The 20,294-nt window shown below is 39.2% G+C and overlaps 1 protein-coding gene across 22 annotated transcripts in view; it reads right to left on the bottom strand.

Moving 5' to 3' along the window:
- Nucleotides 1-20,294, bottom strand: part of MACF1 (microtubule actin crosslinking factor 1) — a 325,507-nt gene that overhangs the window by 186,444 nt on the left and 118,769 nt on the right. For 21 of the 22 annotated variants that reach the window (XM_045859449.1, XM_045859456.1, XM_045859454.1 and 18 more), the window contains exons 2-4: nt 16,534-16,595; nt 5,163-5,252; nt 1,209-1,286 (exon numbers count right to left, since the gene is read on the bottom strand). In XM_045859449.1, the coding sequence (XP_045715405.1) occupies nt 1,209-1,286; nt 5,163-5,252; nt 16,534-16,595 (230 nt within the window). Of the gene's footprint in view, nt 1-1,208; nt 1,287-3,306; nt 3,403-5,162; nt 5,253-16,533; nt 16,596-20,294 lie in introns of all 22 variants that reach the window. The other variant, XM_045859469.1, reaches the window with a different exon arrangement.

Raw genomic sequence — 20,294 nt, 5'->3', positions numbered from 1 at the left:
ACAGTAATGTAATAAGTATTGTATTAGAAGTGAACTGCTATGAGAGCAGACAGAAAGAAAATTTCCCAAATTAATGAGAACTGCTGCTAAGAGTGAGAAAAATGAACTAACTCCCAAAATAAGCATACCATTTAATGTTCCCTTGACCCCTGCTGTTGTGCCTAGCAACTGCAACTATCCCAAATCTTTTCCATACAGCTCTCTGAGCAGATGAACTCTGACACCTCATCCATCTTCCTCTCCACCACAAACCATCTCTGTATCTTTATCCGTCCTTCCTTTCCTGTATCTCAGAAGAGAGGCATTTTTCTTTTCTTTCTCAAAAAAACCCACCCAGGCTGTGCTCTGGATCTCATCCTTCAATCCCTTGACTTGGTTCTATCAATTAGGAAGAAAGATGACACATAGGAAATAGCACAAATAAAAGACTGAGCATTAAACTACATGTCAGAAGACCTGGGTTAGAGCCCCAGCCTTGCTCTGACTTGTTCTGTGACTTGGAGCAGGTGGTCTCACCTATCTACATCTCAGTGTCCTTAGCCACAAACGAAGGAACTGGGCTACTGGATCTCTAAGGTATCTCTAGGTCCAACATTCTAAGGCTCTTCTCCTCATTCTCATTCTCAGTCTTTTTCTCTTCACTGGCTTCTCCTCCTACATCCAACAATGTGTTGCTATCTTCCTTCCTTGTATAGAGAGTAATAAACTTATTATTCCCTTCCTATATCCAGGTCCGATATACTCTAAACACTTTTCTGCTCTATTAAAACTGCTCTCTTAAGTCAACAATGCTTAATGGCTAAGACCTTTTCCTCACACCTGGAATGACATCACCCTCTCATCTGATTTTCATAACAATGTGGCACTCTGGTTTTCCCTTGCCCTGGGTGCTACCTCTTCCACCTTCTTTGCTGGTTTACCTTTCACCTTTGTTCTGACCTCCATCTAAGGGGGGTTCCACACAATTGAATCTTTAGCATCTAACTCTTCTCTGTCAACCCTCTCCCCCTCAGGAAGGCCACAAGCTAAGACCTACCAAATGATCTGTCCAACCATAATACAATGGTTCACTAGCAAGTAAGACTCAGAACGGGGTCAGTCAGATGTAGCAATTACTGAGGGCTTACTAGGGGCACTGAGAACTTCCCTAAGTAGAAACCAATGGCAACACTGCCTGGCTGAATGGGGAACCCATGGGATACTCTTACCTTTCGCCGCTTTAGGAAGTCCAGGGCAATCTGAACATTCTGCAGCCTATGAAATCGCATCCTGCCCTTCTCCCGGGGCTGCAAACAAAAAGAGGGGGTTGTTAGGTTTAGCTACACCAATTTACCCATGCAGACCACTTTCCACTTTCTAAACACTAAAGACTAAAAGACCACAAAGAATTCCTCATGGCTGAAGCCAGGCATAGGAGCATTCGTAAAGCACCCTTCAGTGGCACAACCTGTCTCTGTCACCATGCTCTCTTAGGTAACCTAAAAAGGCCTAGATTACCACTATAATTCCCATGAACACACAGCACCTTTTGACTGCAAATGCTGAACCAGTGCCACAGCTTCTCTACCAGTTCTTCGGTAGCCCTACATGGTAGAACCTGATCATAGATGTGAGATTAATGGGGATGAGGACTTTGGCTCAATGGCTCCTAAAATCAAAGTTAAATGCTATTGTAAAGGAAGGGTGGAAAGTCCTAATTGCATATTGCACAGTAGTAGACAGAGCCAACCTTATTGCAAACCTGGCAAAAGAAGCCAGAGGTAGCTAATTTTAAACTATGGAATGAGGAGTTATATATGCTCAATAAACAAGATTTAAAAAATCCAAAATGTGACTCAAAAATCAGGAAGAAACCTATCTTCCAGGAAGATAGGTATCCATGAAGGAAAGCTACCCTTTACCCCCATATGAAATAGCCAAAGATAACAAAACCTTGATGATGTAGGAGTATTCAACATGATAACCCCCCAAAAGGCATTTTCTGCCAGTCACTTAATCCTGGATGTCACACAAGCCACAGAAAAGGAGCCCATCTCCACCTGGTGCCTCTGGTGCCCTATCCACAGCTCAATGACTATCCATCCAAAAGTACACTAAGTCTGTTTGCCCAGTGAGTACATGCAGGAATGGCTATTTACTCCAGGAATAGTTTCTCCTACTCACTTTCCAATGTTGCTTTTATTTTCCTAAAATTGGGACTAAAACATTATTCTCACTAGATATACCCAGTTCATTTGTAAATGTCAAATTGGTACTAATTAAAAGCTGATAAAATACAAGTAGCCCTGTTACAGGCACCTGCAAAGGAAACCTTCCCTCAAGTTGAAATGAGCAAAAAGTAACCCAACAGGTGGAAAGATAAGGTAGAGGCATTTCTCTGAGTGACCCCCAACACTTCTAAGCAACACTTCCAAACTAGGGTATCTACAAGGATGTTGAGGCCTCTCCGGGCAATTTCTTAAGTCAAAGGTTTAGGAAAAAACCTTTTTAGCAAGAATTTCTTCTCAGTCATTTCAGCTAAATTATAAATATGGCTTAAAGAATGATAAGGCTGTGAAACTGAATATTCTAAGGCAATGGGAAGGGAGATCAATGAAGTAAAAAGTGACTTTAAGAGGACAGCGAATGGGAATATTGCCTAATCTCTATTTCCGGAGAAAGATCATGGGCTATAATTTAGGGCCTGCAAGCAGGAAATACCCCTTCCACACACCCTAAAATTTACATGTATGTACTCCCCAGCAAAAATAAATAATCTTAAGAGCATGCAAGTTAAATCTCTGTCCTCTACAGCAACTAGAGATACCACTGACCAAAGCAGAGGCTCTCCATGCAGTGAGTGGTTTGCAAACAACAGGCTATTTTGAAAACAAACAGCGTGGCGTGTGGTGAGAACCTAGAGGCTAGAGAGGTGGAGAGAGAATACCTACCAGTTAGTCTGCATGAGCAATTAACTGTCATGCTATCAATTAAACTTTCCACAATTCTGCAGTCTGGACTCAGGCAACACAGCAAGGCCACAAGAAAGTTATGGGTCTCCAGGTCTCAAAAGGACTTGACACCTCCAAACACTGTTATTCTTTCTGTGCCAACCATTCTCAAGCAAAGTAATTCCCACTTTAGGATCATCTAACAGTGGCCAGGGGTGCAATTAGTTTTAACTACTTTCTTTGGGACCCAAAGTCCCAGGTGGATAGGGAAGAAAGCAATTGGTACTGAACTCCTGGAGACCTGGAAAACCTCAGACTCTCTAGTGGTCCTGCAGTGCCTGCCAGCTGGGAAGCTGGCATTGCCAAGAAGACCTACTACATCATCATCATCTTCCTCCTCCTGCTCCTCGCTGTTTGCATGGCGCCAGGAGGGCATGCTCACCAGACGGAGGGTCTTCAGCCCTGCTGGCTCCTTTGGCCACCAACCAAGGCAAAGACACAACAGAGTAACCGGAAATGCACAACACAAAAATGAAAAGGAAATAAATGCAACATTAAACAAAAAAAGATTAAAATACCCTCCCACATCCAAAAAGATGCAAAGACCAGAACAGATGGTTTTATGGAACACATCTTATGTTGAAACACATCTTCGATTCTCCATGGCCACCCACCCTCTCTGCTTTTGTGAATCAATCAAAGGAGAAAGAGATAATGTGAATAACAGTGAAAGAGATATTTTTGGATTGTTCTCAGTGAAAATATCTTATGAATAGCTCCATAAACACCTGTAGGTTTTCAAAGACTAGGAAAAGAAATTAGACTGGAGTGGTATTAACCTGTTTTGTAAGCAATGTCACCAAAAATGTCACTTCCAACATAAAATCACAAGTTCATCAAATACACCAGGCAAGTTGCACAAAATGTAACTTGGTGAGCACAAAAAGTCCAGCACAGTGAAGGTGAAATTCTGAATACATATGAGATTTATAAATGAGGGCCAGAGAAAAAACTAGAATTCACCCTGTGCTGGCTGTGCTAATAATAGCATCTGTCAATTTTAGGCCATTAAAAATTATAAAATTAATTCTACTGCAAGGCAAAAAAAGATGTGAAACCAGAACAAAGGGACTAAGGGAAGCCAAACCCAATCCTAGAAGAAGCTGAGTATTATTACTTAGGGAATAAAATCTAATGTGCCAAATTCTGCTCTTGAAACACAAGAAACAAGAAAAACCACCAATGGCAGTAAGTAGGCTGAGCTTCTCAGGCTACTCAAGCTGTGCACCTCTCTTCAGTTCTCTTTCCTTGCAGATGTTTCCAGAATTCAACCCTAGACTTTTCTAAATGAAAATTATGTTGTCTATGATGCTAGAGATAGAATTGAAGCTGCACAAGATCATCTGCTTCCATTTGGCTCAAATATACGAAACAATGGGCCTGCCAAGTGATGTTGTTTTGATTCTGCAAACAAAGCAAATATAAAAACTATTATCTGACAAGCCAAGAAGCTCACACAATATTTGCTCCGATATGTAGGTGTTTCCCACAAGCACTGTGCAGTACAGTTTGAGAGGAGGCGGGCATAGTTACTTGTCCAAGGGGCTCAAATGGGCAGTGTTCAGACATCAACTTTGGCATTTCTCTAAATCTATGGGTCTCCATAAATCATAGAAGGGAAGAAGTGAGGTAGATTAGAAAAAAATAACTTTAAACACCTGGGTTTTTACATGTAAATTTCAGGACCTGAACCGAACAAAGAAAATTAAATAATTCACAGTAAACAGGAAAATACGAAAAAGTCTATATAGACTAGAAATAAAACTCCAGAAAGAAAAATACACCTTATTCAAAACTTTAAATGTGAATCTACTAATCCTAAAATACTACTTGTATCTATAAATGGATAAAAAGTAAGTAAGGAGAATGCATGCAGTTATGAAAGGAATGTAACTGATACCAAATCTATCAAGAAATGAGTATTTAAGACACATCAATCTGAATTAGGATAAAATCACATCATATGTAAAGTGTAAGTCTGAGTTAGAAATAAATAATCCATATAATAATTATCAATAATAATCTTCCATCAATAATAATCTCTTCTACTTCTTCCTCCCAAGTAACAGAGCGCAGTGATGGCCACTGCTCCACCATTCAGCAAGATGGACCAGTACGTCATACATGGGCCACACCTGTGAAGTCACTCATTAGGAGAAGTGAGAAGCTCACCAGTTTGATGCCCGAGAGGACCTCCAGCAGAGATATCAGGTTATGGCCATCCCGCAGATCTTCATAAAGATCATTGATGTGCTTGCGGACCTGTGCGCGGGAATAAATCAGACTGGTTTTTAGTTAATCTTGAATTACTTTATTATCTACCAAGAATCTCTGTAAACACAAACTTAAAAATTTGAAACTCGAAACAGTAATAAAATTCAGGAATTTTCAGGTTGGAGTACAACACATGAACACTTAACAGAGGCACGCGCGCGCGTGCGTGCGTGTGTGTGTGTGTGTTTAATTGAAGCCAGATTTATAACACACTCTAGCCAACCCTGAACAATAATATTCTAGAAAGTTTGGACAATGAGATATGGGGGATGGGGGAGGTGTCTTAATCATCCTGAAACACCTCAGGAATTATTATGGACCAAAATGTGATACGATGGCCAATGATGGACAGATGAGTCCAGCCAGAGGGAGAAAAGCCTTCCAGAGAGTGCTACAAAGAAACTAAAATGCTAGGTATCCAGTGTTTCATAGGGTGTATATCCAATTTAACCCCTCTCTCACCAAATACTTCTAATAGTGAATTCCAGAATTACTTTCCTTTTGGGAAAATCAGTTCCAACTTTCTAACAGAAACCATGAGAAAACAAATATCACTTTGGAAAAATATATGGTTAAAGTCAAAAACTGTGCAAAATGCTTTATATGTTATCTCATCTATCCATCTATCCCTCACATCTATAGGGTGGGTTTTATTATTACTATTTTATACATGAGACAATGTGGTACAGAGGTTAATAACTTGCCTGATGTTACAAGTGAAAAAGCTGGCCTCGGTTTGGCCTTTTTAAATTTTAGTCTTTGTCATTAACTACTATACTTTATAATCAATCATAATCTCCTTTTATTTACTAAATCCAAATGACTGTCCTGTGAGGTTTATTTACGACCCATATTCTATAAGAGAAACTGAGGCTCTGAAATCTTAAGGTCATACAGCTTTGTAAGTGGCAGCTGGTCTGACTCATTCCAAGTCTAACAATAACTTCATTGAGTGATGCTCACAACACAGAATCAGAAGATTAGTAGAAATTAAAAGAAGATTCATTTGCAACATAAATAATTTTCTAGTCTATACAAGGAGATACGATAATGGAAGCACAGGTCAGACTGATGCTGTTGCTGACTGTGAAGCGTAAAGGAGGCCATGAGCCAAGGAGTGCAGGCAGCCTCTAGGAGCTGGGAAAGGCAAGAAAAAAACAGATTCTCTCCTAGAGCATCCAGAAAGAATACAGCTCTCCTCACACCTTGATTTTAACCATTAAGACCTATTTTTTAAATTTAATCTCTATTGTATTTTTTCCATTACCATTTAGTCCTCTTATACCCCCACCCCCCAGCAATCACCACCCTGTTGTTGTTCATGTCCATGAGTCCTTTTTCCTTTTTGATCAGTCCCCCCATCCCCAACACCCCCACTAGCTGTCATATGCTCTCCATCTATGAGTCTGTCTCTGTTTTGCTTGGTAGTTCAGTTTGTTCATTAGATTCCATATATGATTAAGACCTATTTTGAACATCTGCTCTCCAGAATTTAAGATAATACCTTTGTATTGTTTAAAGCTACTAAAATAATAGTAATAATAATAATAATAATAATTTATTATTTTCTAGATAATAATAAAAAGGGCTAGTTTCAGAAGCAGTCAATTTCTAGTCACTGGAATTTTTCAAGTAGAGAGTGGGTTATTGAGATTTCTACATTTGTGTGGAAAACTGAACTATATAGTCCTTTCCAATTGTAAAATATCAATCATTCAAAATAGAAAGGGAATCAGAAAAGATAAAGACTAGAATATTTGGAAAGACTTCCTGAAAGAGAGGAGTTGAAAAACTACGAAATGTTTTAACAGAAGAAGACGGGAAAATCATGTAAGACAAGGTATAGAGGTGGAAATACACAAGGTGTGCATGTTTGTGTGTGTGTGTTATAGAATACAGTAACAGGTAGATTACCCAGTTGAAGAAAATGGCTCATGATGAATGACATAATAGCTTTCAAATACTGAAAGAACATTTCTTCAACTTTTGTGCTATTTACAATATACTCACTATAGATATGACACACTTTTTAGTTTAATCTGCAACATTCACATTCTTTTCTATCACTTGAAGTCTAGACAATGAACAATGCACCCAGCTTAGACCTGAAGCATTTGTTGATTTTCAGGGTGTAAATATGCCCACCATGACCCATTTCGGCTCCTAATATAACATTGCCAAATGCAATGTTGGGAAGAAAAGTACAAGTAGTACACCATTATGCAGTGTTTTCATCATAGAGATATAAGACATAATTAACCTCAGGAGCACAGACAATAATAACATTTAGTAAAATAATCATGAAGTGATGAGTTTTGAGTATGTACTATCTTTATTTTAAATAGATTTAACTGTAAGTTTATATATTTAATTTTTAATAATGGTTATGCTTAGCAATGAGCTCACAAAATTACCAAAAATTTAATATTTGGCTCTTATGAGCCCATGTAAGCTGGCTCCAGCACACCAGTGGCTCCAAGGTTTTGAGACCCTCTTGAAATGGGTCCAAGGTCTCCAACTTCGCAGCTGGAAGAACCACAGTGCACCACTAACAGAAATAAGCAGTCAGGAGGGTTGGAAAGCAAATGGATCTGACTATTCAATTTTAAATATGCTGAATTTAAAATGGCAACAAAGGAGCTACAAATGGAATGTTCTTGAAGCAGCTGGAAATAACAGAATTCAATTTGGGTCATCAGCTGAGAACTTAAGTTAGAAGTCATATGCATAGAGGTGCTAGCTAGAGACATGGGAAATTCTGAGCTTTCTGGGTTAGGGGGCAAGAAAGAAGAGCACAGTGCTAAGGACTGAGCCTGGGGGAATAGCCTAAATTAGAAGGCAGAGATGGAAAAACAATCAATAAGGGGGGTCGGAGTGGAGAGAAGGGGGAGAGAACCAGTGATGGAGGTAGACAAAAAAAAAAAACAAGAAAGTATAATCAAGGAAGGGGTGATAACCAGTACCTAATGCTATGGGACAAGAAGAATGAGAGCTAAAAGGTTTTTTTTTTTTTCTTTTTAAATTCTCCTACAAATAAGAGTGTTTTGTGGTTAAAAAAAAATTCTTAAAAGTGGTGAAATGGAAATCAGATTATAAATGAATGGTAGGTTAAAAATAAATCGGAAAATATTACATATTGGTATTTAAGAAGAGACAACAATGAGGAATTTATTTTTGATACGTAACACCTGAACATAGGGTATAAAAATAAGAAATGGGCGTTGAATAATTATTTAAGTTAATTATAGTAGGACTGAGGACCAAGTGAGATCATGTTATCAATAGGATACTAAAGACCAGAGAGTATTTACCCTGGCCAGGTGGCTCAGCTGGTTAGAGCGTCATCCCCATATACAAAGGTTGCAAGTTCCATTCCTGGTCAGGACACATACAAGAATCAGCCAATGAGTGCATAAATAAGTAGGACAAATCAATGCCTCTTTCTCTCTCAAATCAACTATATATATCACAGATTACTGAAAAGAAAAAGGAGGCACTTTGAAATGTAAAGTTAATTTCACATCAAGGCCCCCAAATTCCAGTTAGGTTTTACATCTGTGCACAGCAAAATCCAACCCCCTTCTAACAAACTTAGAAAAAAAAACTAGCTTATTATATCTCTCAGTCTTCCCCTGATAATAATAACAAAGTAATTATGAAAACCAACAGAAAGAGATATAGATAGAGGTAATAAGAAAAGAGAATATAGTAAGTTTTTTCTTTCCTGAAGAATAAGAACAAAGAACAATAGTCTGTTTCTAAGCATATTGGTCACAGCTCTGCCTAGAGAAGGATAAAGAAATAGCGAATATTTACTAGTGCTTCTATGTCTGAATTTTTCAAATGCAAAGATAGGATTTGGAGGGCTCGATTAACATCCCAAGATTAACATCCCAAGATCACACCACTAGTAAGTGGCCGGGCTAATCAAATCTAAGTCGGCCCCATTCTAAAGTTTCTACCGCTTCTGCAAATACTAGGTTGACTCTGAAGTTTTCCTCAAATGTCTACTTTCTTTTAAGATTTTATTTATTTATTTTTAGACAGAGGGGAAGGGAGGGAGAAAAAAGGGGAAAGAAACATCGATGTGCAAGAGAAAACATCGATCATTTGCCTCCCACATGCCCCCTACCAGGGACCTGGTCTGCAACCCAGGCATGTGCTCTGACTGGGAATCAAACTGACGACCTCCCTGCAGAACAACACCCAACACACTAAGCCACACCGGTCAGGACTCCACAAATGGCTTAAGAAAAAGTCCAGTGAACTAAGTAAGCACTGGAAGTTTCAGAGGTAGCCATGTGAAGCCATGAGTGCTCAGAAAGCATCAATATGTGTGTTCCCAACAAATAATCATGCTAGTCTGTCAACAAATAAAATGAGTGGAAAATTCAGCTATCCAGGTCCTTGACTGTACTCCCTGTGAAAATTGCCATCAAAATCAGTGAATGCCTCTAAAGAACATAAGCAAACAACTAACAAACGCTTGAAAAAATGCTCAATATCATTAAACTCTCATGAAAAGATGATCAATATTATTAGCCATAAGGAAAATGTAAATCAAAACTACAGTAAAATACCTCTTGACAGCCACTGGGATGGCTACAATTTTTTAAAAAAGATAAATGTTTGATGGAGATGTAGAGAACCTGGAAGCCTCATACACTGCTGGCGGGAATGTAAAATGGTGCAGCTGTTTTGGAAAATAGTCTAACAGTTCCTCAAAGCTAAACACAAGTTACCACATGATTCAGTAATTTCACTCCCAGGTATATAGCCAAGAGAGCTGAAAAGATGTCCAGAAAAAAGTCCTGTACATGAATGAATGTTCATGTATATGGCCGAAAAAGTAAAAATAACCAAAATATCTATTAATCGATTGATGGTTAACCAAAGTGTGGTACATCCATACAATGGAATATTCTTCAGCAATAAATACTTATACATGCTATAACATGAATGAACTTTGAAAACATTACACTAAGTAAAAGAAGCAGTGAAACAAAGGAACAGACCACATATTGTATAATTCCATTTATATGAGATATCTAGAATAGGCAAATCTATAGCAACAGAGAGCAGATTAGTGGTTGTCTGGGACTGGAGGCGGCCATGGGGGTTAGTGGTGATGACTGAAGGGTACAAAGGATACAGGATTTATTTTTGCAGTGATGAAGATGTTCCAAAATTGAGTGTTATGATGGTTATACAACTCTGATAATATACTAAAAGCTACTGAATTACACACTTTAAATGGGTAAATTGTATGGTATGTGAATTAAATCTCAAAAAAGCTATTTTGAAAAATTAATGAAGGACTAAATTTTGAGAGACCCAGCCTACCCTAACCCAGGTCAATCCTCCCCAACCCCCCAGGCATTAACAAGCCTAGGAGAGCTCTGCTCTCCAATTTTTAAAAGATTGGCTTGAAGTTATGTAAGATAACAGCTTCCCCTAACTTTTGAGTGGCCTTTTTAGCAAAGGAAATAAATTGCACTTAAGTGCTTGGAGTCAGAATCTGAGCCCAAAGGGACTTTAAAGATTACTTAACTCTAACACTCGCAGTTCACAGATGGGAAAGTGCTGTCTAGAGAAGTTAAATAATAACTTGAGTAACACAATTTAGCTGGGAAGTGTCAGATCACTGTCGCCTGACTCCGAGTTCAGTGCTCTTTCCCTTCACAAGGCTTCCACAATGTTTGAAGGGTAGAAATGACATATTAGCAACATTTAAATTATAAAAGGATTCCCCCCAAAGGAACCAAAGATTATCACATAGTATTTTTTGATATCTGCAGAAAACCTGATCTAGAAAAGCTTTCCTCAACACTGTTAAAAGAAAATACAAGCAGCTCAATTTTCTTGATCCAAACTATGTTGAAGAGCAAAAAAATTAAATTAAATGAATATAAAATAAGATAAAACAAAATAAAACAATAAAATAGGTCATAGGTGGAAGTTTTAAACAGTATGTTATTTACTCTCATGTATACTCATGAAAAGATATGGGAAAAGTAAAAGTGAACCTGGTAACTTCAAATAGATTTCTAAATTTATAGATTTCTAAACTGTAAGAGGGAAATTCCATATTGATTCAGTGGCCAAATTTATCCTCCAGGAAAAGCCTAATGCAAAAAAAAAAGAGGGAAGGAAGGAAGGGAGGAAGGGAGGGAGGGAGGGAGGGAGGGAGGGAGGGAGGGAGGGGAAAGAAAGAGAGAGAAAAAAAACACACACAATTATACGTAGTTGGCCTATGCTTTTCACTCAGGAAAGAACTGTACTCAAATGCAGGAAATGAGGGGGAATGCTGGAATCCCTGCTGGAGTAAGTGCAGTAAGAGAGAGAAACAAAGTATAAAGCTCTTTGCACATAAGAATTCTTTCCTCTGTGTGTGTGTGTTAAGAGTCCCTTAAATTATGAGAAATCTAACTGTGGTACCAGCCAAGTCTAATTAACAAAGATCCTCTGAGGATAACTCTAAAAATCCACAAGAGGTAGCTTTCCTGAGTAGGCATAGGGAGTAGAGAATCCACAAGCCCAGACGTAGGTCTGAAACTTTTAGTGAGGGCCGAGATGCATTTAGAGTGAAATCACGATCTGAAAAGTCAGGTTCAGGCAGAGGTAGCCACAAACCACCACCACATGTCACACTTGAGCAACGAAAGCAACATTCTTCTCCTGGTGTCTAACCAATACTAGTTGGTCAATCTCTTAAATTAAACTCCACTGCTAGTTTCCTCTCACCTTTCCCACAGACACAAATAAGCCAAGAGGTGTGAAAGTGCATGCAGTGTGCAGGGAGCAGTGAAGTTTCCTCATGTGTCCACAGCAGAGACTGCAGAGCAGAGTGCTTGGAATCACAGAGCCGTCTACTATCCTGTGTTCGCTTAGCCTCAAACAGAGACAAACTGAGAACAAGAGTAAAAATTTAGAGTTTAAAACTTTTGCTGGCTTATCTGGAGTTCTTAACTAAAACTCCAGGAAGGCCAGTGGCTTCCAGATTACATACATGAATAAAAACCAAACAAACTATTCCATCTGCTAGATTAAATATTGGCCTTTCCTGAAGTCAATAGGAACTGACCACAGAAAGCATTTCTCCTCCTTCTTAGGAATTCATGCTCTTGTTTCTTTCTCATCCTCTCATCCTTCCTTGAAGTTCTCTTTGAGAGGATAGACTTTTATCAGCTACCAGAACCTAGATATATGGCAAGGATAATTTAAATAACACCTAAACTCTAGGTTTTTCTCTTTGATGGTTCTGGCATATAAGCAGAACTCTTAGGTTTAAAAGCTCATATTCTAAGTTGGGTTATTTCTATATTTCAGATGTTTACATCCTTAACAAATTTCTTTTAAGACTGGACCGACAGTGTTCTCAAATATAAAGAGGAAATTAATGTGCTTATTCCAGAACAAAAGGATATCTGGGAATCCAAAAGATCTTAGGGCAACTACATCTAGAACTTGAGAACTTGAGACTTGGTTGTTTCGGTCTTTTATAGCAGCCTACTTGTCAATGGCAACATTAACCTGGGTTATACTGGGGGGGCAAAGCAAAGAAGGCTTGAATTACAAAAAACAAATCTCGATCCCTAAAGCTCAGCTCAAATTTCAAGGAATTCCAGCATGAATGCAATGACTCCGATTAGCAGTGAATCTCCCTCTGAAATATCCTAACATGAGAAAACGCCACTGGAACTGTAAGAGTGAAAGTCTGAGAAGAGATGACAGATAGCCAGGGATTTAAGTAAAGCTCTGGCTGGTCTCCAATTTCTAACAATGCAATGATGTGTTCGTCTAGTTTCTCTCCCTGGGCCTCCTGTCATCACACGGCACTGAGGGAGAGGAGAGTTCCAACAGGCAACATCAGCTACAAATGAATGACAGGCAACCAGAGCATTCGTATTCAACTACAAAGTTTAGGAGGACAAGCTTGAGGCAGAATAAATTCAGTTCTTCCCATTGTTAAAGATGAGGAGTAAATGCAGGGCAAGTTGAGAGCATATTCAGTAGAAAGAATAAATAATTTTGAAAGGAAAACTCATGATTGATCTTCAGCTCCTGTTGTCACTAGCGGCATGATTTTGGGAGGTCATTCAATCTTCTATTTAACAATTCTCATTTTCCCTAGTTGTGAAAATTAAAAGAAGAAAATACTTTTACCTCCTTCAGGGTTATTATAAGGATCAAGCAAGATAAGAATGTGCTTTGTAAACTATAAAGCATTATCAAAATATTATTTACTCAAGGCAATAAATATTTATTGGATGCTTCTTGTGTCCCTGCTGCAGTGCTTGGTAGAGAAAAGTAGCATAATACACTCTAGCGTTCAATGAAGAAACCAATGTTTGAACATACATCTCTTCAAAGTGGTATGGAACAGAGATGAAGATGCAGTTAATTTAGTCCAAGAGATAGAGGCCAGAGTCTCAGGTAGGTGATAATGAACCTGAGCTTTAAAGGGTAAGTGGGTGACAGCAGAGGAGGCTGGGAAGTGCATTCCAAGGGGAAATAAATAAGTAAAGAGGTGTGAAAGTACAGTGTTTAGGGAGCAGTACATTGCTTCGTGTGGCTACAGCACAGGCTACACAGGCGAAGAGTACCTAGAAATGATGCTGGACACATTGGAACCAGGTTATGAAGGGCTCTGCATCATGACAGAGTTACATGTTATCAGTCAAGAGGCAACTGTACACACACTGAAAGAATTAGAGGAGAACATTGTTTTTTTTTTTCTTCCCCTTCCTTCTTTGTGCTCACATTGAAAAAATAAAACACAGTATCTGCCTCCAAGTTATAATCTAGCAGAAAAATAAATGCTACAGATCCTATAAGAGACATACATAAGGAGTACAGGGAAGGGCAGAAAGGGTAGTCAATTCCACATGGTGGAGGCAAGAAAACATTTATTAAGGAGATGTCAAGTTGGCTTTATCCAGGCAGAACAGAGGTGGGGAAGGGGTTCCACAAAAAGGAAGCATCATGGGAAAGATACAGAGTCATAAAATAGCATGGCATGTAGTTTGGCAAGAGCTTAAGTTATGAGAGATATATGATGCTATGAACCTGGAAAAGTAGGCAGAAGCCAGTGCCAGTGCTACAAAGGCCAAGTTCTAAAATTTCAATTCTGCCTCTTTCTAATGGTATGACCTTAAACAGGGGGCCTGACCTCTCTAAACCTCACTGTCTTCACTGATAAAATGAGAATATTAAAAGAATCTATAGCACAGGGTCACTAAAGAATTGAAACTAATATAAAATAATATTGAATGTCAACTGTAATTGAAAAAAAATTTTAAAGGTCACTGAAGGATTAATGTGAAGGACTTAGTACAGAATGTCTGATTTGCAGCTAACACTCAATAAACCACTACTACTATTATCACCAGCATTATGTATTATAGAAAACTTCAGTAGGAAACTATAATAGTGGTCAAGGTGAGAGATGAAGAGGCCCTGGACTAGAGCAGAGGTTAAGAGAGATGAGGGAGAGAAGTCAGATGCAACACTTTCTGAGTTGGAAGTGATTACTGTATGATTCTAGGTTCCAAACTTGGACAGCTAGGTACATGAGTAAAAATATTTAGCCATCTGGGATATGTTGAATATAGGATATATCTGGGTAACACCCAGGTGAATGTGTCTAGCACACTATGAGATATGCAGGTCCTTGGCTTAGGAAAGAATTCAGGAAAAGGCTCTATCATCACCTCTTTACCTACATCTTATAGTTTGAAAATCACGGCCCTGGCTGGCATAGCTCAGTGGATTGAGCGCGGGCTGCGAACCAAAGTGTTGCAGGTTCGATTCCCAGTCAGGGTACATGCCTAGGTTGCAGGCCATGACCCCCAGCAACCACACATTGATGTTTCTCTCTCTCTTTCTCCCTCCTTTCCCTCTCTAAAAATAAATAAATAAAATCTTAAAAAAAAAGAAAGAAAGAAAATCACTGTCACCTGCAGTGCCCATTAAACAAGTGGCCCTAAGGAGCCACGTCTGATTTATGTAACCATCTCCCATAGTCCATCTACAAATAGACATCTGACTCATGGAGGAACAGAAAACCCTGGCCAATCAGGAAGTTTCTGTATGTGTCTTTAGAATCACGTAGTTGCAGTGGTTTGCATCACCATTTGAAGGACAGCTCACACACAAGCAATGGGAGAAATGTGAAGAAATGAATGTAAGAGGAATACAGAAAAAAATTTAAATGAGGGATTACAAGGTCTCATGAAAAAAGAGTAGCTAGCTGCTCAATAAATTTTCATAAAGCCCAGCTGCATCTGTACATCAGATCCTGTGAGATCCCCCTGTACCCTTTTCTACTTGTACTTCCTTGCATTCCATGCAACCAGACCAAAGCAGAATACAGAGGACAAAACAAGGAAATGGCCAAAGTTAGGACCCTGGGGAACACTGACACGGAGGAGTCAGACAGGGAGAAAAGCCAGTGAAAGAGGCAGGAAAAAGGTATTCATAATGGGAAGAAGTAATTCAAGTAAAAGCAGTGTCCTAGAAGCCAATGTGAGAGAAGGCTTTAAGGAGCAGCAAGTTAGTCAACAATATCAAATGCTACAGAGAAATCAAATAAGAGAAAGGTAAAAAGAGACTACTAGATATAGCAATTATGAGGTCACTGGTGATCTTTCTCAGAGCAATAATGATTATAATGCAAAAACGTTTTTTTGCAAATCCTGACTGCCATGTTCGTCATACTGTTTCTCCTTAGGTGGGTCCTTAACATGTCTCAGCCTTGGTTTCTTCTCTGCTTAAAAATAATAAAATCTGTCCCCAACCCTAGCCATTCTAGAAGTGTTCTGTATTTTAAACTGCACAGTGGTTTCATTCATATCTGTATGAAAAATTCTTAAACTGAACATTTAAGAATTGTGCATACAGAGAGAGAGAACACAGTATCCCCTCTGCCCATCCTTAACATAGTAATCAGACTTAAACAGAGAATTTTGAAAGGGGCTTATAAAATAATTTGAAAAGTGTCCTTTGAATCCTAGGAATCACCCCACAGTATCCTCAACCTCAGCCTTCTGAGGTAATGGCATGTACTACTGTCCTCACCAAAAACACTGACCAGTGAAAATTTTCATAGTTATGACTATGTTCGTTATTTTAAAAAATAAAGCTCACGTGTATCTCCAACAACTTGAGCACAAGGCTAGCAATCTGAATTATCTGAGAGAAGGGACTGATAGATCCAGATTAAAAGCAGCCAGTGATGCTAGGGCAACATCTGTGAAGGAGTTCCTACCTTCATCAAGTGCTTGTTGACCCACTTGGTGAACGTTTTCTTCTGAACGCGGTCCCGTTCATCTGTAAAAGAAACATAGAAAGCACTGATTTGGCATTCCATGGACAACAAATTCCCACACCCCAGCTTCTACAGGACATTTCCACAGAACTACAAGACGGTGTCCTGTTGTTGGGAAGGTTTGGCCTGTTTGAACTTTCTCTTCCGTCCCGGCCATGTTACTTTATATGAGGGGGGATCCAAAAAACCACAGAATTATCTTCTGGAGGGTAGGCCCCTCGTAGTATAGGCTTCCTCCTCGAGGTGAGTGTTCTAGAAACCCATCTGTATCAGCATACCAGCTGGCATTGCTGTGAGAGGCTGCATTTGGCTTCAGTGAGTTTTGTTTGAAGACTCTTTCAACGTATTTGCCTACTTCATGGATGGGTGATTTAAGAGCACACCCACCCACCCACACCACACTGAGTGTTCAGCAGTTTTTGACCAAAAATAGCATGATCCCCATGTCCACCTGATCTAAGCCAGAGTGACTTTTTTTTGTTTCCTTGGATAAAAAAAAGTCCTCAAAGGAAAACATTTTGCCAATGTGGAAGAAGCGAAACAAAAAAATGGCAAAAGCACTAAAATGCATCAAAATCAACTAGCTCAAAAACTGTTTTGAGCAATGGGGAAAGGGATGTGACAGGTGTATTGCATCAAATGGAGAGTACTTTGAACATGACTGAAGTTTAAATATGTAAGAATACACACACAATTTTTTATAAATAAATTCCACTCTTGGGGGGGGGGGGTCTCCCCATAGACTAAACAGAATCACGTGCCTCAAAAAGCATGTCATGGTGAAATCTCCTTAGCATCATAATTCCCCAGTGAGCAGAGTGATTCCCTGCTTCCCCTACAGCAAGCTCCAAAAAGTCAAAGCTGTGAATACAACCAACAAAAAGAATGAAGTGGCATGGGCATTTGGGACACATACTGCAGTGGTTAAATCTCACTCTTCATACATGGTTCTGCCTACTCAATGTTCCACTCACTCTGTCTCCTCCCCCACCAATTCCTTCATTCCAATTTCCTCACCAGCTATTACTAAGCAGTCAAACTTAAAGCTGCCCCGTTTACCCCCACTGTACATCTCCCCGCCCCCCTTCTCCTAAGTCTTTTACAGAGGCTACATTTATTTGCAGGCAAACTCTGCTTCATTCTCAATTTTGTCCACTGCTTTAATAGAAACATAACTATCAGTACTTGACAATGACTGCTCCACACTTGAGCTTCTCCCACAATTGCCAGCTCCCCAGAACCACTTCTGGACACTGATTCATTGGCTCTGCTCCTTTCTATTTATTTGAAGCCCATGCCTTTCCCTATACCATCTTGTTCAAATCATCCTCACTGTCATCAACCATTCCCTGCTGCCCACCCCCCTCCATATGGCAAATCTACCTTAACCTTTCCTGACAATTTGGTTCACATTATTATCTCCACATGTACCCTCTGGCAGGACCCCCAAATTACTTCAACATATATTCTGACAATACATCTGAGCCTACTTGACTCCACTGACCTTCATCTCCAATTCATATCCAGCCACCACACTGCCACATCCTGGGCCTTGCTCCTCCAAACAGCTATTCAGCAGTCTTTTTCATTAACCTTTCATACTTCCTAATCATTCTTGGCCTTCGATCACTCCAGTTTTATTTTATTAAGAGCATCTAAGATTATCCCAGTCTATGCTAGACAACATGGTTAAGCAATCCAAAGCTGCCATCACTAATACCCCAGGAGTTCCCACCTGCCTAACCTTCGACTAGTCTACTCACCTTGACAGTCTCCAAACCTGAATTATCACCATTCCTTAACTCTTCCATTTCTTCTCCAAGTCAGAGAACATTTCAGAGGAAAGTGGCAGAATTATACAAACCTGGCTCACTAGTAACTCACACAAACTTCAGTTAGGTGTTCTCTTCTACTGCCCAGGTATTCCCTTCTTTCTGATTCCCCAGCTACATAGGTATCATTCCAAACAATGCGAAGGATCTCTCTCCACTTCCAGCTGAACTGCACTTCTATTTACTTTTCTGAGTTTATAGCCATTCAATAGTTTCACCTTTACACCCTTCAGCCTTGAATCCTTTCCTGCTTTTCAAGGAACAATTCTCTCTTCCTATTATAGACCACAGAACTTAGGAATTAGATTGGACCTTAGAAGTTCCCTGTTAATGCATGAATCCCTTCCGCAAAAAGAATCGTATATTCAGGGTTAAAAAGTCTGTCCGAACCTTCACACATCCACATCATCACTGATGCTTAAAGCTTAAGATAATAGAGGAAGATCCAAACTGGCTACAGAGTAGGTGGGAGCTACACTCAAGTTCTCCCAGCGCCAAACCAGATTTACAACTAAATTATAGATCAATCAACCTGAATAACTAACTGAAGGCTGGCTAAACAGAGGTATTACAACTAAGGATCTACAAAAGAAGCCACACTGAAACTGAATAATGTTGAAGGTAAGCTGTCTGAGAAAAATAAAAGTAAAAAGATAACAGAAAAGTCACCTCATAAAGGAACACATAGTAATTTAATAATTCCATAGTATCATAAGCTGCTTCTTTATAAATTCTACCTATTGGCTCTCATTTGAAACTGCTAGAATTTTTTTTTAAGTCTAATCTACCTTTCACTCCATAGAGTCCTACAGCTAATTTGAAACCAGGATTTTTATTAGATCTAACCACTGTCATTCTGATCACTTGATCTTTTTAGATACTGAATCAGTTATTCAAGATTATCATCATCCTTTCCAAGCCTGTATCATCCACAGCCTGAATCAGAATCAGCTTGCAACTAGTCTCATCTAAATCACTGACACACTGCTCATACTATTTATTTTCTCCTCGTGGTATGCTACTTTCTTCCTCTCCATCTCTCCAAATGCCATTTATTCTTTAAAATCCAACTCATTAATTAATTCATTCATTCTTTGCATAAATCTTCATTAAGGACCTAGGCTACTTAGAACATACTGTGTTACACAAAGTCAGTCCCTACCTTTGAAAGAGATGACAGTCTAACAGAAAACAGAAATACCTTCAATACAATTTGATAAGTGCTATAAAAGAGTAAGTTTAGAGTGCTCAAGAATGTAATAGCCTACCTGGGAAGGGGAGGAAAGCATGAGAAGTTAGTGGAAGTTCCCAGATGAGTGACTCTCCCTAAACCTTAAAAGATGAGAAGTGAGCCAGAAAGAGAAGGGACAAAGCTACCACCTCATGCAAATTCACTAGGAGCTTATGTTCAAAGAACAGCACAGTATTAAGGATGGTTGAAAGATAGGATGTATTATGTAGAGGTGATACTTAAAACTAGATAGGATGCCATGGACCAAATTATGACTTTTCATGACAATCCAAGGAGTCCAAATTTTATCACCAAGAAACTGGTAAGGGGGAGGTAAGGGACACGTTGAAAGATTTTCAATAGGAGAATGACATGATCAGATTTGTGTTTGAGAAAAATTGGTAACCTTTCCTGACAACTCCAGTTCTCAATAGTCTCTTTGTTCTCCAAAGTTTTATGGTACTTACTATGCTAATCACTCCATCAGCACTTATATAATTATACAGAGCTCTGAACTTTTAATACGTTTACTCTTACATCACCAATACGATCATAAACTCCTTAAGGAAAGAGACCACACTTTACTTTTTTTGTATCTCCCGTGGCTTCTAACAGCTAAAGCTGTACATAAGACCTAA

Source organism: Phyllostomus hastatus, unplaced genomic scaffold (genome assembly GCF_019186645.2).
Source record: "Phyllostomus hastatus isolate PE091 unplaced genomic scaffold, TTU_PhHast_1.1 phas_scaffold_182, whole genome shotgun sequence".
NCBI classification, from domain to species: domain Eukaryota; kingdom Metazoa; phylum Chordata; class Mammalia; order Chiroptera; family Phyllostomidae; genus Phyllostomus; species Phyllostomus hastatus.
This window is presented reverse-complemented; position numbering and strand designations above follow the sequence as displayed.